Raw genomic sequence first — 24,779 nt, forward strand, 5'->3', positions numbered from 1 at the left:
TCACTGTTAGGAGGTCTGTACATAACTCCCATTACAGTTTTTCAGCCTTTGTGGTTCCTCAACTCCACCCACACAGACTCCACATCCTCTGACCCTATGTCATTCAGCGCCGTAGATTTAATTTCATTCTTATCTAACAAGGCAACCCCGCCTCCACTGCCCACCTCCCTGTCTTTTCAATAAGTTGTAAATTCTTCGATGCTTAATTGCCAGTCCTGCACTCCCTGCAACCATGTCTCTGTGATGCCTACCACATCATAATCATTCAAGATGATTTGTGCTGTCAATTCATCGACTTTGTGATGAATACTACGAGCATTTAGGTAAAGTGCCTTAATGCTAACTTTCTTATCATTATTAGAGATATTGGAAATCCTAAGATGCCTTTAACTACCCTTCCTTTTTGCTGTATTCATCGCCTGCCTCAAGCTTAAACCTGCCTGTCTACATGCTATCCTGCTGGTTATCTTTCCATTTAATCCATACTCCCTGTCACTTTGGGTTTCCCTTCGCCCCAACTGAGGGAAATCTCCTCCCTAGCTTCCCAGGGAATCCTAGGATAAATCCCATCTGGCCCAGGAGACTTATCTATTTTCACTCTTTTCAGAATTGCTAACACCTCCTCCTTATGAACCTCAATCCCGTCTAGTCTAATAGCCTGTATCTCAGTATTCTCCTCCACAACATTATCTTTTATTCCTGTGTGAATACTGATGAAAAATATTCATTTAGCGCCTCTCCTATATCTTTGGACTCCACGCACAACTCCCCACTACTGTCCTTCATTGACCCTAATCTTAGCCTCGTAAGCTTTCAGGTTTTCCTTGATCCTACCTGCCAAAGACTTCTCATGTCCCCTCTTGGCTCTTCTTACCTCTCTCTTTAGATCCTTCCTGGCTGACTTGTAACTCTCCAGCAGCCTGACTGAGTTTTCACTCCTCACCTTTACATAAGCCACCTTCTTCCTCTTGACAAGAGATTCAACTTCTTTAGTAAAGCACGGTTCCCTCGCTCAACCACTTCCTCCCTGCTTGACAGGTACATACGTGTCAAGGACATGCAGTAGGTGTTCATTGAGCAAGCTCCACATTTCAATTGTGCCCAGCCCCTGCAGTTTCCTTACCCATCCCATGCATCCTAAATCTTGCCTGATCACCTCAGATTTGCCTTTTCCCCAGCTATAACTCTTGCCCAGCGGTATATACCTATCCCTTTCCATCGCTAAAGTAAATGTAGCCGAATTGTGGTCACTATCACCAAAGTGCTCACCTACCTCCAAATCTAACGCCTGGTTCATTACCCAGTACCAAATCCAATGTGGCCTTGCCTCTTGTTGGCCTATCTACATACTGTGCCAGGAACCCTTCTGCACCCCTTGGACAAAAACAGACCCATCTGACATACTCGAACTATAGCAATTCCAGTCAATATTTGGAAAGTTAAAGACCCCATAACAACTACCCTGTTACTTTCGCTCCTATGCAGAATCATCTTTGCTATCCTTTCCGCTACATCTCTGGAACTATTTGGAGGCCTATAGAAAACTCCCAACAGGGTGATCTCGCCTTTCCTGTTTCTAACCTCAGCCCATCCTACCTAAGTAGAAGAGTCCTCATCAAACATCCTTTCTGCTACCGTAATACTGTCCTTGACTAACAGTGCCACACCTCCCCCACTTTTACCACCTTCCGTGATCTTACTGAAACATCTAAACCCCAGAACCTACAACAACCATTCCTGTCCCTGCTCTCTCCATGTCTCCGAAATGGCCACAACATCGAAGTTCCAGGTACCAACCCATACTGGCAGTTCACCCACCTTATTCTAGATGCTCCTGGCGTTGACGTAGACACACTTCAAACCACCTTCCTGCCTGCCGGTACACTCCTGAGACCTTGGAACTTTATTCATGACCTCACCACTCTCAAACTCCTGTACAGTGGAACCACAATTCAGGTTCCCATCCACCTGCTGAATTAGTTGAAACCCTCCTGAAGAGCATTAGCAAATTTCACTCCCCCCCCAGGATATTGGTACCCCTCTGGTTCAGGTGTAGACCATCCTGTTTTTAGAGGTCCCACCTACCCCAGAAAGAGCCCCAATTATTCAGGTATCTGAATCCCTCCCTCCTGCACCATCCCTGTAGCCACATGTTCAACTGCTCTGTCTCCCTATTCCTTGCCCCGCTCGCACGTGGCATGGGTGACAAACCAGAGAAAGCAACTCTGTTTGTTCTAGCTCTCAGCTTCCACCTTATCTCCTTAAATTTCTGCCTTCCACCCCATCCCTTTTCCTACCTATGTTGTTGGTGGACCACGACTTGGAGCTGCTTCCCTCCCTCTTAAGGATCCCAGAAACACGATCCGAGACATCACGGACCCTGACACCTGGGAGGCAGCACACCAACCACAAGTCTCTCTCGTTCCCACAGAATCTCCTTTCTGTCCCCCTAACTATAGAGTCCCCAATGACGAATGCTCTCCTCCTCTCCCCCCCACTTCCCTTGTGAGCAACAGAGCCAGACTCTGTGCCAGAGACCTGTACCCCTTGGCTTACCCCGGTAAGTCATCCCCCCCAACAGTATCCAAAACTTGTTATTGAGGGGAACGACCACAGGGGATCCCTGCACTGTCTGCCTATTCCTTTTCCCCTTCCTGACAGTCACCCATGTACCTTTTTCCTGTACCTTGGGTGTGACCACACCTTATAACTCCTCTCTATCACCTCCTCAGCCTCCTGACTGATCCGAAGTTGATCCAGCTCCAGCTCCAGTTCCCTAACGCGGTTTCTGAGGAGCTGTAGTTGGGTTCACTTCCCGCAGATGAAGTCAGTGGGGACACTAGTGGTGACCCTTACCTCACCCCATTCTACAGGAGGAGCACGCAACTGCCCTAACATCCATTCCCACTGTTCTGAATTCCCAAACAGACCAGTGAAAGAAAGAAAAACGAGTAACCTTACCAAATCGGTGCTCAGAACCTTTTCTTTGGCTGGGGAGGAGGATGGGTAGGAGACTCTACCTAAGTAGTGTTTTGGATAAAGCAACCACCCAAATATATATACTGGAGAGAAAATAAACAACATTACCTTCCTGTCGACACTCTGGCTTGCACTGCCGCTGCTGAAGAACAAGAGCATTCTTCCTGCATAATAATAAAATGTGAGGCTGGATGAACACAGCAGGCCAAGCAGCATCTCAGGAGCACAAAAGCTAATGTTTCAGGCCTAGACCCTTCATCAGAGAGGCTCCTGAGATGCTGCTGGGCCTGCTGTGTTCATCCAGCCTCACATTTTAATATCTTGGATTCTCCAGCATCTGCAGTTCCCATTATCACATTCTTCCTGCATCTGCCCTGCCTCGTCCTTTTATAACTTTACTCTTCTGAATTCCGGCAAATGTTATCATAACTGATTCAATCCTTGTTCGTACGTCAGCCCCACCACCTCAGGAATCAGTCTGGTAAATATTTGCTGCACTCCCTCCATAGCAAGAGCATTCTCCCACTGATAAGAAGACCTAAACTGCACACAATACTCCAGGTGCAGTCTCACTGAGGCCCTGAAAAATTGCAACAAGACATCCCTGCTCCTATACTTGAATCCTCTTGCAATGAAGCCCACCGTATCATTTGCCATTTTTACCACCTGCTGTATCTACATGCTCACCTTCAGCGATGGGTGTACAACAACACCCAGGTCTCATTGCACATTTCCCTGTCTCAATTTATAGCCATTCATAGAACATAGAACAGTACAGCATAGTATAGGCTCTTCGGCCCACGATGTTGTGCTGATCTATTATCCTACTAAGATCAATCTACCCTGCATACCCTACATTTTACTATCCGCTATGGGCCTATCCAAGAGTCACTTAAAAGTGTCAGATAATAATCACTCAGATAATAATCCTGCCTGCATTTGCTACCAAAGAGGGAAACCTCACACTTATCCACATTATATTGTTGGAGTCTGGGTGAATTTGTGTCATGCAGTAGGCAGATGGTGTACCCATCTGTGCTGCCACTGTGCCTTGCGTTGGTGGTGGAGGGTTGAACATTGATAGTTTGTGTTAGATAGAATGCCAGCCATGTGTGTTTTGTCCAGGATGGTGTCAAGCGTCCTCAGGGTTGTTGGAGCTGCGTCCATCCAAGCAAAGGTATTCTATTGCACTCCTCCTGACTTGTAACTTATAGGTGGTGGACAGGTTTAGGGAGTCAGGATGTGACTTACTCGCTGCAAGATTCATCATCTCTGATGTTCTTTTCTAGTCACAGTATCTCTGCAGCCAGTTCAGTTTGGTTTCTGGTCAGTGGTAAACACCAGATTGGTGTTAGTGAGGTTACAACAAATGTGACGTCATTGAATGTGAAATTGTGAGAGATTCTCTCTTGTTGGAAGGGAATTACCTCAGATAAGAAGGCGCCCACAGACAAAGTTCCTTCTAAGCTGCATGGCTACCCCACGGGTCCACATATGACAATTGGCTCCAGCACTCAAATCGTGGCATTGAAGTCATTGTTGTGTTAGGACCTCAGAGGCCCATGCAGTTGGGAAGAAAATTAGAGGGTATACTGTCCCTGGATATAGCTGTAGCTTTCCAGTCCGATGAGAGAGGATGCATTGTTGGAGCTTGTTCTTGGAAGTGAAGTTAGCCAAATGAATCAAGTATCAGTTGGTGTACATTTAGGAGATAGTGATCATTGTAACATAAGATTCAGGCTGATAATGAAGAATGACAATGGTTGGTTTAACTTCAGAAATCACACATCACCAGGTTATAGTCCAACAGGTTTATGTGGAATTTCTCAAGCTTTTGGGATTCAGCCCCTATGTCAAGTGACTTCTGACTTTGTCCACCCAGTCCAGCACCAGCACCTCCACATCATGGTTTAACTTCAGTGGTGGTGAAATTTCAAGAAACAATTATTCAAGATAGAGATAGTAAAAGATAGAAATAGGAGCAGAAGTCGGCCATTCAGCCTGTCTTGCCTATTCGTAATCAGCAGGAAAGGTGGCTGATTAAGAAGAGCTAGTATGGATTTCTGAAGTTAAAATCACATTTAACCAAATGACTGGAGTTTTTAAAGATGTAATAAAATGTTAAGTTTTTGATGTGGTATACATGGATTTTCAAATGGCATTTGATGTATTATCACTCAACAGACTTGTGTGAAAATTTATTGGCCATGGAATAAAAAAAGACCGTAGGAATGGGGATACAAAATGGAATCACAGTGTAGTGGTCAATGGATTGTTTTTTCTGGCTGGAGGATGGTTTGTTGTGTAGTTACCCAGACATTGGTTTGTTTTCCTGATTTTATATGTAGATATGTGCAAGGGACAAGTTCAGTGTTTGCAGATGACATGAAACTTTGATGCATTGTAAACATGGAAGCAATGATGTACTGGCCTTCCCATCATTGAGGATGGGGATGTTTATGGAGCCTCCTCCTCCAGTTTCTGACGAATAGTCACCAGATTCAAAATGTTAGTTCTGCTCTCTTCCCACAGAAGCTGCCAGACCTGTTGAGTTTCTTGAACAATTTCTGTTTGAGATTCCGATCTTCAACATCTGCAGCTCTTAGTTTGTTTTTACTGTTCATGACTGGATGTGACAAGATTTCAGAGTGAAGAGCTGACCCGTTGGTTGTAGGATCACTTCGCTGGGAACTGCAGATGCTGTAGAATGCAAGATAACAAAGTGTGGAGCTGGATGAACACAGCAGGCCAAGCAGCATCTCAGGAGCACAAAAGATGATGTTTCAGGCCTAGATCCTTCACCAGAGAGGGGCTAGGCCCGAAAAGTCAGCTTTTGTGCTCCTGAGATGCTGCTTGGCCTGCTGTGTTCATCCAGCTCTACACTTTGTTATCTTCCATTGTAATATGAGCAGCCTTGAGCTGCAACTTCATCAGGGTGACACCTAAAAAGGAAGAGAAGAAGCTGGGATGTTACGTATGTGGACAGCTCTGCAGTGAGCCTCTCCCCCGGCAGATCGACCTTACCCTGGGGTTTTCTATTGTTGCAGCATCCCAGCCTAGTCCATCTGGCAGCCTGCACGTCTGTCGGCTATTTAAATTTTGGTGACTTTTCTTTAAAACCATGGGCATCGCATCCATTTTGAAAGCTTGAAAGAGCAGAACCTTATGGCATCGACGGGACAGTCATGGCGTTGTATATTATCTGTGCTTAAAATAAACCGACGCATTTCCATAACCGTGGAATTGTTATAGTGAGGGAACAGAAACTAGCAGCATCGCTGAAAGGGATTGTTGCGTTGATTGTCCCTTTTTTTGTTCTGGCCGTTTTTAAGTATATTACTTTTGGAGTTAATCCGGGAATAAGGAACTGTTTTGGCTTTGTTTAGATCGGTTGGATTTTCATTTTCATTTTAAATTTCTTTATCGCCCTTTTGAGAAATGAAGACTGGATGAAAATTGTTCGAAATTTTTAATTAAGGATGGATGGATCACAACAGATGATCCATGTTTATGTCGCTGCGTTGCAACTGATTGAGTTGGACAATATTGCGTATCTCATTTTTTATACCAGAACGCTTCAGTTCCAGGGACCCGACTGTTTGCACAAACATAACAGGGAATTATTTTGACTTCTCAAAGAAAATCAGGTTGCATTTGTCTTTACGCGTAATTGGTACTTTTTATTGCATTTCAACCATTTGACCGGCAGTGTGCTTCGCGTTGAAATCTTGTTTGAAGAGAAACCACTGAATTCTTTTGGGGAAGTCTTTTGGGAATTGAGTTTTTGTGGAAATGTCGGAAAACGCAGACAATGTTGGGTCTTTGTTGCGCCTCCCTAAAAATGGTACCAATTCTAGTTCAGATACGACAATAGGGGAGCGTTTTTGGAGTAAGTTTGAGAAAAAAAGAAGAGTTTAAGGCTCTTAGGAGGCGGTAAAAAAAAATTACAGACCAGTAAGTCTCACGTCTGTCGTCTGCAAGGTGTTAGAAAGGATTCTGAGGGATAGGATTTATGACCATCTGGAGGAGCATGGCTTGATCGAATACAGTCAACACAGCTTTGTGAGGGGCAGGTCATGCCTCACAAACCTTATCGAGTTTTTTGAGGATGTGACTAGAAAAGTTGATGAGGGTCGAGCTGTGGATGTGGTGTGTATGGACTTCAGTAAGGCATTTGATAAGGTTCCCCATGGTAGGCTCATTCAGAAGGTCAGGAGGAATGGGATACAGGGGAACTTAAGCTGCTTGGATACAGAATTGGCTGGCCAACAGAAGACAGCGAGTGGTAGTAGAAGGAAAATATTCTGCCTGGAAGTCAGTGGTGAGTGGGGTTCCACAGGGCTCTGTCCTTGGGCCTCTACTGTTTGTAATTTTTATTAATGACTTGGATGAGGGGATTGAAGGATGGGTCAACAAGTTTGCAGACGACACAAAGGTCGGAGGTGTTGTTGACAGTATAGAGGGCTGTTGTAGGCTGCAGCGGGACATTGACAGGATGCAGAGATGGGCTGAGAGGTGGCAGATGGAGTTCAACCTGGATAAATGCGAGGTGATGCATTTTGGAAGGTCGAATTTGAAAGCTGAGTACAGGATTAAGGATAGGATTCTTGGCAGTGTGGAGGAACAGAGGGATCTTGGTGTGCAGATACATAGATCCCTTAAAATGGCCACCCAAGTGGACAGGGTTGTTAAGAAAGCATATGGTGTTTTGGCTTTCATTAACAGGGGGATTGAGTTTAAGAGTCGTGAGATCTTGTTGCAGCTCTATAAAACTTTGGTTAGACCGCACTTGGAATACTGCGTCCAGTTCTGGTCGCCGTATTATAGGAAAGATGTGGATGCTTTGGAGAGGGTTCAGAGGAGGTTTACCAGGATGCTGCCTGGACTGGAGGGCTTATCTTATGAAGAGAGGTTGACTGAGCTTGGTCTCTTTTCATTGGAGAAAAGGAGGAGGAGAGGGGACCTAATTGAGGTATACAAGATAATGAGAGGCATAGATAGAGTTGATAGCCAGACACTATTTCCCAGGACAGAAATGGCTAGCACGAGGGGTCATAGTCTTAAGCTGGTTGGTGGAAAGTATAGAGGGGATGTCAGAGGCGGGTTCTTTACACAGAGAGTTGTGAGAGCATGGAATGCGTTGCCAGCAGCAGTTGTGGAAGCAAGGTCATTGGGGTCATTTAAGAGACTGCTGGACATGTATATGGTCACAGAAATTTGAGGGTGCATACATGAGGATCAATGGTCGGCACAACATTGTGGGCTGAAGGGCCTGTTCTGTGCTGTACTGTTCTATGTTCTATGTTCTATGTTCTATACCTGGTGCTGCTCTTGGCATGTCCCCAGACTTAGAGGGGAAGAGATGTAGTGATTGGCTGGGGACATAGGTGTGTTCTTTTTCTGGTAACCTTTCTGGGCATATTTCCTGGGCGCAAGAGAGTTGGAATATAAAAGCAGCAATGTGCTTCTGAGACTTTACAAAGCCCTAGTTAGGCCCCATTTAGAATACTGTGTCCAATTTTGGGCCCCACACCTCAGGGAGGACATACTGGCACTGGAGCGTGTCCAGCGGAGATTCACACGGATGATCCCTGGAATGGTAGGCCTAACATATGACAAATGGCTGACGATCCTGGGTTTGTATTCATTAGAGTTTAGAAGGTTGAGGGGAGATCCAGTAGAAACTTACAGGATAATGCGTGGCTTAGAAAGGGTGGACGCTGGGAAATTGTTTCCATTAGGCGGGGAGACTAGGACCCGTGGGCACAGCCTTAGAATTAGAGGGGGTAAATTTAGAATGGAAATGAGGAAATATTTCTTCAGCCAGAGAGTGGTGGACCTGTGGAACTCATTTACATGGAGTGCAGTGGAGGCCGGGATGTTAAATGTCTTCAAGGCAGAGGTTGATAAATTCTTGATCTCGCAAGGAGTTAATGGCTACGGCGAGAGTGCAGGGAAGTGGAATTGAAATGCTGATCAGCCATGATTAAATGATGGCGTGGACTCGATGGGCCGAATGGCCTAACTTCCACTCCTATGTCTTTTGGTCTTATGGTTTTATACTGTGCCCACTTCCTCTGACTCTGCCTCACCATAGCCTGCTTGTACAGCCCAGAGAGTCTTGGCTGAAACTCATCTTCAGGTGGTAGCAGTATTAAGGCTGCAACATCTGTCCATGTCCATCTCGTCCTCAGAGGTTTCTTTAATGCTGGGCAGAGAGGGAGAACCCACAGGTTCCGACAACCATGCTGGATCTTCTGATGGGCTGGATATGTTTTTCTCCTGAATAAAAACCAAAAGAACTGCAGATGCTGTAAATCAGGAACAAAAACAGAAGTTGCTGGAAAAGTTCAGCCGGTCTGACATTGTGAAGAAGAAATCAGAGTTAACTTTTCAGGTCCAGTGACCCTTCTTCAGAGCTCAGTTCACAGATGCTGCCAGATCTGCTGACCTTTTCCAGCAACTTCTATTTTTGTTCATGTGCAAGATTGCAGCTTTCATGTGGTTCATGTGCTTGTTCAGGACTGCGTCACCTAACCAAGCTTTGTACGTCACAGGACCTGACCTCATAACGGCAATGCCTCTTACCAGTGCAGTGCCATTCCTGTGGTTCCCACACCAAACCTGGTCCCCTGAAGTGAACTGTCTCTCTCGTTTAGAGGACCTTCCCTCCCCCAGATCTGGGAAGATCAGGTTTACCCTGATGTGAGGGCTTCTCCCCATTAGTCACTCTGTTGGAGCTATCCCTGTAGTTGCATGAGAAGCAGTCCTGTAATCAAACAGGAACCAGGACAGTTCGGAAGGAACAAATTTTTGCAGATGCTGAAATCTGCTTTGATGAAGGCTCATCTAGACTCAAAATATTAGCTTGGTTACCCTCCATGGATGATGCCTGACCCACTGTTATTTCTAGCATTTTTTTGTTTTCTGGACAGTTTGGCATTGAATGAAGCTGTAGACTGTTTCTTTAAGCCTGCCTTCAAAGTTTTTACTGTTCTTTCCACCAGACCATTGTATGATGGATGATGCAGTACTGTCCTTAAATGCCATTCAACTTTAGGAAATACTCAAATTCCCTGTGGTAAATGATGGCCCATTGTCTGTGACCGACATCTCTGGGAGTCTGTGTATTACAAAAGATGCTCACAACTTTTCAATTGTCCTCCCTGTGTTTGATGAATCTATGTACGTCCAACCACTTTGAATGGGCATCCACAGTGACTAAGACCATTGAACTGATGAAACAACCAGCACAGTTGATGGAAAACCGAGTCCAGGGTTGATCTAGACATTCCCATGAGGGTGGGGAAGCTTCTGGTGGTAATCTTTGAAAACAAGGTATAGAGCTGGCTGGACACCGTGTCAAGCAACATCAGAGGAGCAGGAAGGCTGACGTTTCAGATCTAGATCCTTCTTCAGAAATGAGGGAGGGGAAAGGGCTCCTGAAATAAATAGGGAGAGGGGGGCAGGCAGATAGAAGATGGATAAAGGAGAAGATAGATGAAGATGAGGCAGACAGGTCAAAGAGGTGGGGATGGAGCCAGTAAAGGTGCAGAGGAGATAGATCAGTCCAGGGAGGATGGACAGGTCAAGGGAGTGGGATGAGTTTAGTGGGTAGGAGATGGGGGTTGGGTTTGAGGTGGGAGGAGGGAATAGGTGGGAGGAAGGACAGGTTAGGGAGGTGGGGCCAAGCTGAGCTAGTTTTAGGACGCGGTAGGGGAAAGGGAGATTTTGAAGCTTGTGAAGTCCACATTGATACCATTGGGCTGCAGGGTTCGCAGGGAATATGAGGTGCTGTTGTTTCAGCCTTCGGGTGGGGTATCATTGTGGCACTGCAGGAGGCCCATGATGGACATGTCGTCTGAGGAATGGGAGAGGGAGTTAAAATGGTTCGTGACTGGGAGGTGTAGTTGTTTATTGCGAACTGAGCGTAGGTGTTCTGCAAAACAGTCCCCAAGCCTCCGCTTGGTTTTCCCAATGTAGAGGAGGCCACAACGGGAACAGCGGATACAGTATACCACATTGGCAGATGTGCAGGTGAACATTTACTTAATGTGGAAAGTCTTCTTGGGGCCTGAGATGGGGGTTAGGGAGGAGGTGTAGGGGCAGGTGTAGCTCTTCGGGTGGTTGCAGGGAAAAGTGCCGGGTATGGTGGGGTTGGAGAGGAGTGTGGAGCGGACAAGGGAGTCAGGGAGAGAGTGGTCCCTCCAGAAAGCAGATAAAGGTGGGGATGGAAAAATGTCTTTGGTGGTGGAGTCGGATTGCTTATGGTGGAAGTGTCAGAGGATGATGCGTTGTATGCGGAGGTTGGTGGGGTGGTACGTGAGGACGAGGGGGATTCTGTTTTGGTTGTTATTGCGGGGAGTGGGTGTGAGGCATGAGTCGTGGGAAATGTGAGAGACACTGTTGGGGGCGTTCTTGACCACTGAGGGGGGGAAGTTGCAATCCTTGAAAAATGAGGACATCTGAGATGTACGGGAGTGGAATGCATCACCCTGGGAGCAGATGCAGCGGAGGCGAAGGAATTGGGAATAGGGGATGGCATTTTTGCAGGAAGGTGGGTGGGAGGAGGTGTATTCTAGTTAGCTGTGGGAGTTGGTGAGCTTGAAATGGATATTGGTTTCTAGGTGGTTGCCAAGGATGAAAACAGAGATGTCCAGGAAATAGAGAGAGCTATCGAAGATGGTCTAGGTGAACTTAAGGTTGGGGTGGAAGGTGTTGGTGAAGTGGATGAACTGTTCGAGCTCCGCCTGAGAGCACGAGGCGGCGCAAATACAGTGAACAGTGTAACGGAGGAAGAGGTGGGGTTTGGGGCCTGTGCAGGTACGGAAGAGGGATTGTTCCACGTAACCTACAAAGAGGCAGGCATAACTTGGGCCCAAGATAATGAAATGTGAGGCTGGATGAACACAGCAGGCCCAGCAGCATCTCAGGAGCACAAAAGTTGACTTTTCGGGCCTAGACCCTTCATCAGAGAGGGAGATGGGGTGACGGTTCTGGAATAAATAGGGAGAGAGGTGGAGGCGGACCGAAGATGGAGAGAAAAGAAGATAGGTGGAGAGGAGAGTACAAACCTCATTCCACCTCCTTGACCTGTCCGTCTTCCCTGGACTGACCTATCCCCTCCCTACCTCCCCACCTATACTCTCCTCTCCACCTATCTTCTTTTCTCTCCATCTTCGGTCCGCCTCCCCCTCTCTCCCTATTTATTCCAGAACCCTCACCCCATCCCCCTCTCTGATGAAGGGTCTAGGCCTGAAACGTCAGCTTTTGTGCTCCTGAGATGCTGCTGGGCGTGCTGTGTTCATCCAGCCTCATATTTCATTATCTTGTATTCTCCAGCATCTGCAGTTCCCATTATCACTCATAGCTTGGGCTCATGCGGGTACCCATGGCCACCCCCTTTGTCTGTAGGAAGTGGGAGGAATTGAAAGAGAGGTTGTTGAGGGTGAGGACAAGTGTGGCTAAGCGGATGAGGGTGCCAGTGGAGGGCGACTGGTTGGGCCTGCGGGACAGGAAGAAGAGGAGGGCCTTTCGTCCAACTGCATGGGGAATGCAGGTGTATAGGGACTGGACATCCATGATCAAGATGAGGTGTTGGGGTCTGGGGAATTGGAGGTTCTGGAGGAGGTGAAGGGCGAGGGTGGTGTCACGGGCGTAGTTAGGAAGTTCCCGGACCAAGGGGGAGAAAATGGAGTCGAGATAAATGGAGATAAGTTTGGTGGAGCAGGAGCAGGTGGAGACAATGGGTCGACCAGGGCAGTCAGATTTGTGGATTTTGGGAAGGAATTAGAAGTGGGTGGTGTGGTGTAGGGGAATGATGAGGTTGGAGGCTGCGGATGGGAGGTCTCCTGAGGTGATGAGGTTGTGGATGGTTTGGGAGATGATGGTTTGGTTGTCGGCATTGGGGTCATGATCAAGGGGACCGTAGGAGGAGGTGTTGGAGAGTTGGCACCTGGGCTGAGAGATGTAGAGTTCAGTGCGCCATGCTACAACTGCACCTCCCTTGTTTGCAGCTTTAATGGTGAGGTTGAGATTGGAGCAGAAGGCTGTATGTTCTGTGGTTGGAGAGAGGTTGGAGTGGGTGAGAGTGGTGGAGACATTGAGCTGATTGATGTCACGACGGCAGTTGGAGATGAAGAGGTTGAGGGAGGGTAGGATGGAAGACAGTAGAGCAACAATGGCAGGGGTTTCTGGGTGTAACTGAGGACACAGTACAGAGGTTCATCCCAAAGAAAAGAAGGATTATCCGGGATTCGACAGCCATGGCTGACAAAGGAAGTCAGGAAATGTATCAAAAAAAAAGAGACAGCGTATAAAGTGGCCAAGAGCACTGGGAAATCAGAAGATTGGGAAGGCTACAAAAACAAACAGAGGAGAACAAAGAGAGCAATAAGGATGGAGAGGATCAAATATGAAGGCAGGCTAGCCAGTAATATTAGAAATGATAGTAAAAGCTTCTTTCAATACATAAGAAACAAACAAGAGGCAAAAATAGACATTGGGCCTCTCCAAATTGATGCTGGAAGGCTAGTGATGGGAGATAAGGAAACAGCTGAAGAACTTAATAAGTACTTTGCGTCAGTCTTCACAGTGGAAGACATGAGTAGTATGCCAACAATTCGGGAGAGCCAGGGGGCAGAGATGAGTATGGTAGCCATTAGAAAAGAGAAAGTGCTAGAAAAGCTGAAGAGTCTAAAAATTGATAAATCTCCTGGCCCCGATGGGTTACATCCTCGCGTTCTGAGGGAGGTGGCTGAGGAAATAGCGGAGGCTTTGGTCGTGATCTTTCAAAAGTCACTGGAGTCTCGGAATGTCCCAGATGATTGGAAAATTGCTGTTGTAACCCCCTTGTTTACGAAAGGATCAAGGCAAAAGATGGAAAATTATAGGCCAATTAGCCTAACCTCGGTTGTTGGTAAAATTCTAGAATCCATTGTCAAGGATGAGATTTCTAAATTTCTAGAAGTGCAGTGTCAGATTAGAACAAGTCAGCATGGATTTAGTGAGGGGAGGTCATGCCTGACAAACCTGTTAGAATTCTTTGAAGAGGTAACAAGTAGGTTAGACCAGGGAAATCCAGTGGATGTTATCTATCTAGACTTCCAAAAGGCCTTTGATAAGGTGCCTCACGGGAGGCTGCTGAGTAAGATGAGGGCCCATGGTGTTCGAGGTGAGCTATTGGCTTGGATTGAGGATTTGCTGTTTGACAGAAGGCAGAGAGTTGGGATGGCTCTTTTTCGGAATCGCAACCAGTGACAAGTAGTGTCCCGCAGGGTTCAGTGTTGGGGCTGCAGCTGTTCACCTTATATATTAATGATCTGGATGAAGGGACCGGGGGCATTCTGGTGAAGTTTACCAATGATCCGAAGATAGGTGGACAGGCAGGTAGTACTGAGGAGGTGGGGAGGCTGCAGAAAGATTTAGACAGTTTAGGAGAGTGGTCCAGGAAATGGCTGATGAAATTCAATGTGAGCAACTGCGAGGTTTTGTACTTTGGGAAAAAGAATACAGGCATGGACTATTTTCTAAATGGTGAGAAAATTCACAAATCTGAAGTAAAAAGGGATCTGGGAGTTTTGGTCCAGGATTCTCTAAAGATTAACTTGCAGGTAGAGTCCATGATTAAGAAAGCGAATGTAATGTTGTCGTTTATCTTAAGAGGGTTGGAATATAAAACTAGCGATGTGCTCCTGAGACTTTATAAAGCTCTAGTTCGGCCCATTAAGAATACAGTGTCCAATTTTGGGCCCCATACCTGAGGAAGGACATACTAGCGCTACAGCGTGTCCAGCGGAGATTCACACGAATGATCCCTGGAGTGGTAGGTTTAACGTACGATGAACGGCTAAGGATCCTGGGATTGTATTCATTAGACTTTAGAAGGTTGAGGGGAGATCTAACAGAAGCTTACAAGATAATGCATGGCTTAGAAAGGGTAGACGCTGGGCAGTTGTTTCCATTAGGCGGGGGAGTAGAACCTGTGGGCACAGCTTTATAAGTAGAAGGGGTCAATTTAAAATGGAAATGAGGAGACATTTCTTCTTGATCTCACCAGGAATCAAGGGCTACGGGGAGAGTGCAGGGAAGTGGAGTTGAAATGCCTATCAGCCATGATTAAATGGCGGAGTGGACTCGATGGGCAGAATAGCCTTACTTTCACTCCTATGTTAATGGTCTTATGGAGGCCTTGGGGTGGTGTCCAGGAGGAGGGGGTGTGTTGGACACAGGAGAAGGGGTCAGTAGAAGGAGGGTTAGGCTCATGGTGAAAGAAGTAAGCGTGCAGGTGAGGCGGTGGAAAAACTGTTTAACGTCCAAGCTTGAGACAGTATCACCCAGCCCTGCCAGGTCCTCATCATCCCCTCAGACCTCAGAACGGTCAGTCCTCAGTGAAGGGCTCACCTTTGTCCCCCTCCACCCACACAACAACGAATACTGCTCACGCTTGGACATTGAACAGTTTTTCCGCTGCCTCTGCCTCCGCTCTTACTTCTTTAACCATGAGCCTAACTATCCTCGTTCAGAAAAAAGGGGCTAAGCCCGAAACGTCTGCTTCTCTGCTCCTCTGATGCTGCTTGTCCTGCTGTGTTCATCCAGCTCGACACCTTGTTATCTCAGTTTCTCCAGCACTTTGTTTTTATTTCATATTCCCATCTTCTGCAGTTCTTTCAACATATTGACACATTTTTATTGTCCAAAACCATTCAGGAATGTCACGAGCACCTTTTGAAGCTGTGTCCAACATAATAGTGATTTGCTATTTGACCTTAGCCAACAGAGGATGCATCACGTTGTAATCTTTATTAAATGTGGTTTATCTGTTTTTCTCTCCACCTTTTCTGTCAGCTCCTAACAGATCTGCTCCAAGCAAGGGGCCAAACACTTCCGCATCCAAGAAGTCCAACAAACCAGATAGTGGGAACTCTGCTGCTGATCAGTCCACCCTGCCTCCTGTCAATGATTTGCAAGGTACTGTCTAAACAGAGAGCCTGTATGGAATAAGTTCCTCCTGAGAACATGTGAGTCTTCTAAGTCAGAATGGAAACAAATAAACTTTGGAGGCTGGGAATACACACCAAGCTGATTAGGTTTTATTGGTAGAGGGATTGATTTCCAGAGCCGTGATACAAAGAACAAAGAACAAAGAAAATGACAGCACAGGAACAGGCCCTTCGGCCCTCCGAGCCTGCGCCGATCAAGATCCTCTGTCTAACCTGTCATCTATTTTCTAACGGTCCATGTCCATTTGCTCCCTGCCCATCCATGTACCCATCCAAATATATCTTAAAAGACGCTAACGTGTCTGCGCCTACCACCTCCGCTGGCAACGCGTTCCAGGCACCCACCACCCTCTGTGTAAAGAACTTTCCATGCATATCTCCCTTAAACTTTCCTCCTCTCACTTTGAACTCATGATCCCTCGTAATTGAGTCCCCCACTCTGGAAAAAAGCTTTTTGCTATCCACCCTGTCTGTACCCCTCATGATTTTGTAGACCTCAATCAGGTCCCCCCTCAATCTCTGTCTTTCTAATGAAAATAATCCTAATCTATGCAACCTTTCTTCATAGCTAGCACCCTCCATACCAGGCAACATCCTGGTGAACCTCCTCTGTACCCTCTCCAAAGCATCCACATCCTTTTGGTAATGTGGCGACTAGAACTGTACACAGTACTCCAAATGTGGCCGAACCAAAGTCCTATACAACTGCAACATGACCTGCCAACTCTTGTACTCAATACCCCGTCAATGAAGGAAAGCATGCCATATAGCTTCTTGACCACCCTATTGACCTGGGTTGTCACCTTCAGGGAACAATGGACCTGAACACCCAGATCTCTCTGTTCATCAATTTTCCCTCGGACTTTTCCATTTACTGTATAGTTCGCCCTTGAATTAGATCTTCCAAAATGTATCACCTCGCATTTTCCCAGATTGAACTCCATCTGCCATTTATCCACCCAACTCTCCAGTCTATCTATATTCTGCTGTAATTTCTGACAGTCCCCTTCACTATCAGCTACTCCACCAATCTTAGTGTCATCAGCAAACTTGCTGATCAGACCACCTACACCTTCCTCCAGATCATTTACATATATCACAAACAACAGTGGTCCCAGCACAGATCCCTGTGGATCACCACTAGTCACAGGTCTCCAATTTGAGAAACTCCCTTCTACTACTACCCTCTGTCTCCTGTTGCCCAGCCAGTTCTCTATCCATCTAGCTAGCACACCCTGGACCCCATGCAACTTCACTTTCTCCATCAGCCTGCCATGGGGAACCTTATCAAATGCCTTACTGAAGTCCACGTATATGACATCTACAGCCTTTCCCTCATCAGTCAACTTTGTCACGTCCTCAAAGAATTCTATTAAGTTGGTAAGACATGACCTTCCCTGTACAAAACCATGTTGCCTATCACTGATAAGCCCATTTTCTTCCAAATGGGAATAGATCCTATCCCTCAGTATCTTCTCCAGTAGCTTCCCCACCACTGACGTCAGGCTCACCGGTTGATAATTACCTGAATTATCCTTGCTGCCCTTCTTAAACAAGGGGACAACATTAGCAAGTCTCCAGTCCTCCAGGACCTCACCCGTGTCTAAGGACACTGCAAAGATATCTGTTAAGGCCCCGGCTATTTCCTCTCTTGCTTCCCTCAGAACCTGGGATAGATCCCATCCGGACCTGGGGACTTGTCCACCTTAATGTCTTTTAGGATACCTAACACTTCCTCCTTCCTATGTGAACTTGACCTAGAGTAAGCAAACATCTATCCCTAACCTCAACATCCGTCATGTCCCTCTCCTCAGTGAATACCGATGCAAAGTACTCGTTAAGAATGTCACCAATTTTCTCTGACTCAGCGCATAACTTTCATTCTTTGTCCTTAAGTGGGCCAATCCTTTCTCTCAGTACCGTCTTGCTCTTTATAAATAAATAAAAGGCTTTGGGATTTTCCTTAACCATGTTTGCCAGCAATATCTCATGTCCTCTCTTAGCCCTCTTAATCCCTTTTTTCAGATTAGATCTACATTCCAGATATTCTTGCAAAGCTTCGTCTGTCTTCAGTCGCCGCGACCTCATGTATGCTTCCTTTTTCCTCTTTGCTCGTCTCTCAATTTCACCTGTCATCCATGGTTCCCTAATCTTGCCCTTTCTATCCCTCATTTTCAGAGGAACATGTCTCTCCTGCCCGCTAATCAACCTCTCTTTAAAGCAACTGTACAAAACGCTAGCGTGGCCTCATTTGGAATGTTGCGTGCACTTTTGGGCACCCCATTACAGGAAGGATGTGGAAGCAGTGGAAAAGGTGCAGAGGAGATTTCCCAGGATGTTGCCTGGCCTGGAGTGAAAATCTCGTGAAGAAAGGCTGAGGGACTTGGGCCTGTTTTCATTGGAGAGAAGAAGGCTAAGAGGGTATTTAATAGAGACATACAAGATAATCAGAGGATTAGATAGTGTGGACGGTGAGAGTCTTTTTCCGAGGATGAAGACGTCAGCTTGTACAAGGGGACACAGCTACAAATTGAGGTGTGATGGATTTAAGACAGATGTCAGAGGTAGGTTCTTTACTCAGAGAGTGGTAAGGGCGTGGAATGCCCTGTCTGCCAATGTAGTTAACTCAGCCACATTTGGGGCATTTAAACAGTCCTTGGATAAGCATATGAATAATGATGGGATAGTGTAGGGGGATGGGCTTAGATTAGCTCACAGATCGGCGCAACATCGAGGGCCGAAGGGCCTGTTCTGCACTGTATTGTTCTATGTTCTATATTCTAAAAAGATAGCTTCACTTTTTTAATGAAAATCTCAGATCATTGTTTTTCCTTTCAAATCCATACAATCTACCTCAAAGGCCTTCTCCAGTTCTTTGTTCCGGTAGGCTTTCTTTGTACTCTGTTCCCCACGCAGCAAGAGGAATCCAATTTGAGGCCTCCTCCTCACCTCACCGAAGGCCTCCGTGTCTGGCCCTGGTGAATCCCTCCAATGATCTTTTCCTTTGGGCTCGACCTGTAATCTCTGGTGTAGGCCTAGCCACCACTTTTGGTTCTGGGGCACTCCTCCGCTATGATATCGCACCAGGATTTCATTGGAAGGAATTTCATTTCGCTGTCTGATTGAGATTGAATTCCATCAGGTCTCCCAAAATGGCTGTGTAGAGTTTAGCACCAGTTTTCCAGTTAGTGAATGCACCCCTCCCCTCACTACAACCATTAAGTTCCACCCAATATTTCAACAGAACTAAGGATCTCTCAATATGTAATACATTTTAAACCACTGAAAGGGGGAATTGAAAATCACCAGAAGGGAAGGTCTGTAATAGAACAAAGTAAGGACCGATGAAGTGAGAAAGGAGATTGTTGTGCAAGGTCAGAGGGAACAAGAATGAGACACATAAGGAGTGTGGTCTAGAGAAGGTGCGAATGGCAGAATGATGGACAGCTGCTGTCCGGAAGGGAAATCAAGAGACAAACGAGAGGAGAACCAAAACCTGCAGAGTGAAACAGAATAACATTGGGGCAGAGATTATGGTGTGAAACTGTTGAGGAGAGTCGAATGAGATTCTACAAGTATATTAAGAAGAGGGCCCCTTTAAGATCAACAAAGCCATCTATGTATGGAACCACAGAGGATGGGTGAGATCCTAAACAAATATTTTGTGTCAGTATTTAGAATACATAGAAGAGCACATGGAAGCTAGGGAATGTGGGGAAATAAATACTGATGTCTTCAAAAGAGTCTACATTTCAGAAAAGGAGGTGCTTGACATCTTAAAAAGCATAAAGGTAGGTAAATCCCTTGGAATTGATCAAGTGTATCCCTGGACATTGTGGGAAGCAAGGAAAGAAATTGTGGAGCCTTCCAGCAGAAACTTTTATTGTGGGTAGCCACGAATAAGATGCTGGAAAACTGGGGGCTGGCCAATGTTGTGCCATTATTTAAGAAAGGCTGCAAGGAAAAGCCAGGGAACTACAGACAGGTGAACCCGATGTCTGTAGTGGGTAAGTTATTGGAGAGGATTCTGACAGACATACAACATTGATCAATACAGCACAGTGCAGGCCCTCGGCCCATGGTGTTGTGCCGGCGTATAATCCTGCTAAGATCAATAAATAGTCTACTTGCATTTGGAAGGCAAGGAGTGATTGGGGATAGTCACCATGGCTTTGTGCAATGGTGGCAATTTTTCTCACAAACTTGATCTAGTATTTTTAAAGAGGTAACCAAGAAAATAAATGAAAGCAGACTGGTAGACATTATATGGACTTTAACAAGGCCTTGCACTGGTTAGTAGACTTAGATCACATGCCATCCAGGGAGGGCTGCCCAAATGGATGAAGAATTGGTTTGACGATCAGAGACAGAGGGTGTTGGTTGAGGGTTGTTGTTCAGACTGGAGGCCTGTGGCCAGTGGTGTACCGCAAGGACCGCTGCTGGGTCCACTGTTTGTTTTATGTCTAAACAATTTATATGAAAATATGGGAGGTATAGTTAATAATTTTGAAGAAGGTTATGTAAGAGCACAATGGAATCTTGATCAGTTGGGCCAGTGGGCCAAGGAATGACAAATGGAGCTTAATTTAGATAAATGTGAGATGTTGTGTTTTGGTATGACAAACCAGGGCAGGACTTACATAGTTAATTGTAGGGCCCTGGGGAGTATTGGCAAACAGAGGAGTCTAGGGGTGCAGGTACATAGTTCCTTGAAAGTCAGAGTGTTGAGCCCAGGAGTTAGAACATCATGTTACGTCTGTACAAAACATTGGTGAGACCACATTTAGAGTACTGCGTACAATTCTAGTTGCCCTGCTGTTGGAAGGGTGTTACTAAACTGGAAAGGATACAAAAGTGGTTTACAATGATGCTACTGAGACTGGAGGGTTTGTGTTATAAGGAGAGGCTGGATAGGCTGGGACTTTTTCCCCTGGAGTGTAGAAGGCTGAGGGCTGACCTTATAAACGTTCATAAAGGGTACAGATAAATTGAATAGCCAAGGTCTTTTCCCCACTTAGGGGAGTACAACTACAACATTTTAAAGACACTTGGATGAGTATATGGATTTAAAAGAAAAGTTTAAAAGGATATGGGCCGAAGACAGGCAAATGGGACTAGTTCAGTTTCGGAAACATGATTAGCATGGATGAGTGGGTCAAACGGCCTGTTTCTGTGCTGTAATAACTCGATGACAATGTTGAACTAATCTTGAGACCGGAAGGTTGTATCACAAAATTGAAAGATGTGGTTTTATTCCTTCAACATGAGTTGAGCTTTTCCCCGTTTGTATTTTCATCCAAATAACCATCCAATGTGCCTTTCGAATGCCTCAATTGAAACTGCCTCCCTACCATTTATTTCCAGGCAGCACGTTCCAATCCCTGACCACACGCTGTTTCAAAAAGCTTGTTCTCAATTCACCTTTACTTTGTTTGCACATCACTTTAAATCTATGCCTTTTCATTCTTATTCCTTTTACAAGTGGGAACAGCTTCTTCCTGTCTACTCTGTCCAGCCTAGATAATAAAATGTGAGGCTGGATGAACACAGCAGGCCCAGCCGCATCTCAGGAGCACAAAAGCTGACGTTTCGGGCCTAGACCCTTCATCAGAGAGGGGGATGGGGTGAGGGAACTGGAATAAATAGGGAGAGAGGGGGAGGTGGACTGAAGATGGAGAGAAAAGAAGATAGATGGAGAGGAGAGTATAGGTGAGGAGGTAGGGAGGGGATAGGTCAGTCCAGGGAAGACGGACAGGTCAAGGAGGTGGGATGAGTTTAGTAGGCAGGAAATGGAGGTGCGGCTTGAGGTGGGAGGAAGGGATAGGTGAGAGGAAGAACAGGTTAGGGAGGCGGGGACAGGCTGGGCTGGTTTTGGGATGCAGTGGGTGGAGGGGAAGAGCTGGGCTGGTTGTGTGGTGCAGTGGAGGGAGGGGATGGACTGGGCTGGTTTTGGGATGCGGTGGGAGAAGGGGAGATTTTGAAGCTGGTGAAGTCCACATTGATGCCATTGGGCTGCAGGGTTCCCAAGCAGAATATGAGTTGCTGTTCCTGCAACCTTCGGGTGGCATTATTGTGGCACTGCAGGAGGCCCATGATGGACATGTCATCTAAAGAATGGGAGGGGGAGTTAAAATGGTTCGCGTCTGGGAGGTGCAGTTGTTTACTGCGAACCGAGCAGAGGTGTTCTGCAAAGCGGTCCCAAGCCTCCGCTTGGTTTCCCCAATATAGAGGAAGCCACACTGGGTACAGTGGATACAATATACCACATTGGCAGCTGTGCAGGTGAACCTCTGCTTAATGTGGAAAGTCATCTCTGGGGCCTGGGATGGGGGTGAGGTAGGAGGTCTGGGGGCAATTGTAGCACTTCCTGCGGTTGCAGGGGAAGGTGCCGGGTGTGGTGGGGTTGGAGAGCAGTGTGGAGCGAACAAGGGAATCACGGAGAGAGTGGCCTGTCCGGAAAGCAGACAAGGGTGGGGATGGAAAAATGTCTTAGGTGGTGGGGTCAGATTGTAGATGGAGGAAGTGTCGGAGGATGATGCGTTGTATCCGGAGGTTGGTGGGGTGGTGTGTGAGAACGAGAACGAGGGGGATCCTCTTTGGGTGGTTGCGGCGGGGGTGGGGTATGAGGGATGTGTTGCGGAAAATGCGGGAGACGCGGTCAAGGGCGTTCTCGACCACTGTGGGGGGAAAGTTGCGCTCCTTGAAGAACTTGGACATCTGAGATGTGCTGGAGTGGAATGCCTCATCCTGGGAGCAGATGCAGCGGAGGCAGAGGAAATGGGAATAGGGATGGAATTTTTGCAGGAGGGTGGGTGGAAGGAGGTGTATTCTAGGTAGCTGTGGGAGTCATTGGGCTTGAAATGGACATCAGTTACAAGCTGGTTGCCTGAGATGGAGACTGAGAGGTGCAGGAAGGTGAGGGAGGTGCTGGAGATGGCCCAGGTGAACTGAAGTTTGGCGTGGAAGGTGTTGGTGAAGTGGATGAACTGTTCGAGCTCCTCTGGGGAGCAAGAGGCGGCACCGATACAGTCATCAATGTAACGGAGGAAGAGGTGGGGTTTGGGGCCTGTGTAGGTGCAGAAGAGGGATTGTTCCACGTAACCTACAAAGAGGCAGGCATAGCTGGGGCCCATGCGGGTGCCCATGGCCACCCCCTTTGTCTGTAGGAAGTGGGAGGAATTACTCTGTCCAGCCCATTGGTCTAGATAGAGGATCTGGATCGATGCAGGCTTGGAGGGCCAAAGGACCTGTTCCTGTGCTGTAATTTTCTTTGTTCTTCATTCAGTCTGCTTCTGATTTTGAAAATCTATATCAAATCTCCTCTCAGCCTTCTCGGCTCCAATGAAAACAGCCCCAACTTCTTCAGTTGATTCTCATACTGAAGTTTCTTATTCCTGAAATCATTCTTGTAAACCTCCCATGCATTCACATCTTTTCTATAATGTGGTGTCCACAACTGTACGCAGTACTCCGGGTTGAGGCCTAACAAGTATTTTGTACTAGTTTAACATCACCTCCTGGCTCTTGTATTCTGTGCCATTAATAATAAAGCTGAGGGCACTGTCTGGTTTATTAACTGCTCTCTCCCCCTGTCCTGCCACCTTCAGTGATCTGTGAACCCCAGCCCCCTCTGCTCCTGCATCCTTTCTAGAATTGTGCCCCCTATTTTACATTGTCTTTCAATGTTCTTGTGACAAACACTTTATAAGAACTTAAGAACGAGGAGCAGGAGTAGGCAATTCAGCCCCTCAAGCCAACTCTGCCATTTTATGCAAACATGGCTGATCTCATGTCAGCCTCAACTACACTTACCTGCCCACTGTCTATAATCCTTCTACCCATTACTTGCTTCATCAATGACATTCTGTCATAAAGTCAGAAGTGGGGATGTTCACCGATGATTGATCAATGTTCAGCACCATTCACAACTCCTCAGATACTGAAGCAGCCCATATTCAAATGCAAAAAGGCCTGAATAATATCCAAGTGTGGAGCTGGATGAACACAGCAGGGCAAGCAGCATCTTAGCAGCACAAAAGCTGATGTTTCGGTCCTAGACCCTTCATCAGAAAATGGGGATGGGGAGAGGGTTCTGAAATAAATAGGGAGAGAGGGGGAAGTGGACCGAAGATGGATAAAGGAGAAGGTAGGTGGAGAGGAGAGTATAGCTGGGGAGGTAGGGAGGGGATAGGTCAGCCCAGGGAGGATGGACAGGCCAAGGGGGCGGGATGAGGTTAGTAGGTAGGAAATGGAGGTGCAGCTTGAGGTGGGAGGAGGGGATAGGTGAGTGGGAGAACAGGTTAGGGAGGCGGGAATGAGCTGGGTGGTTTTGGGATGCAGTGGGGGAGGGGAGATTTTGAAGCTTGTGAAATCCGCATTGATACCATTGGGCTGCAGGGTTCCTGCTGTGTTCATCCAGCTCCACACTTTGTTATCTCAGATTCTCCAGCATCTGCAGTTCCCATTATCTCTGAATAATATCCAGGCTTGAGCTGACAAGTGGCAAGTGACATTCACACCACACAAATGGCAGGCACTGACCAACACCAATAAGAGACAATCTAACCACTGTCCTTTGACATTCAATGGTGTTACCATCATTGAATCCCCAACTATCAACATCCTGCAGATTATCTTTGACCAGAACAGCAAGTCAGAGGCTAGGAATACTGCAGTGAGTAACTAACCTCCTGACTCCCCGAAGCCTGTCCCACCATCTGAAAGGCACAAGGCAGGAGTGTGATGGAAAGCTCCCCACTTGCCTGGATGGGGGCAGCTCCAACAACACTCAAGAAGCTC

At 46.7% G+C, this 24,779-nt stretch overlaps 1 protein-coding gene across 5 annotated transcripts in view; it reads left to right on the top strand.

Annotated features, from left to right (window-relative positions):
* The window catches only part of LOC125463096 (IQ motif and ankyrin repeat domain-containing protein 1-like), a 297,864-nt gene that overhangs the window by 26,183 nt on the left and 246,902 nt on the right, over window positions 1-24,779 (top strand). For 4 of the 5 annotated variants that reach the window (XM_059640908.1, XM_059640902.1, XM_059640913.1 and 1 more), the window contains exon 3: window positions 15,826-15,948. In XM_059640908.1, the coding sequence (XP_059496891.1) occupies window positions 15,826-15,948 (123 nt within the window). Of the gene's footprint in view, window positions 1-15,825; window positions 15,999-24,779 lie in introns of those variants that run through there. The other variant, XM_059640918.1, reaches the window with a different exon arrangement.

Source organism: Stegostoma tigrinum, chromosome 2 (genome assembly GCF_030684315.1).
Source record: "Stegostoma tigrinum isolate sSteTig4 chromosome 2, sSteTig4.hap1, whole genome shotgun sequence".
NCBI classification, from domain to species: domain Eukaryota; kingdom Metazoa; phylum Chordata; class Chondrichthyes; order Orectolobiformes; family Stegostomatidae; genus Stegostoma; species Stegostoma tigrinum.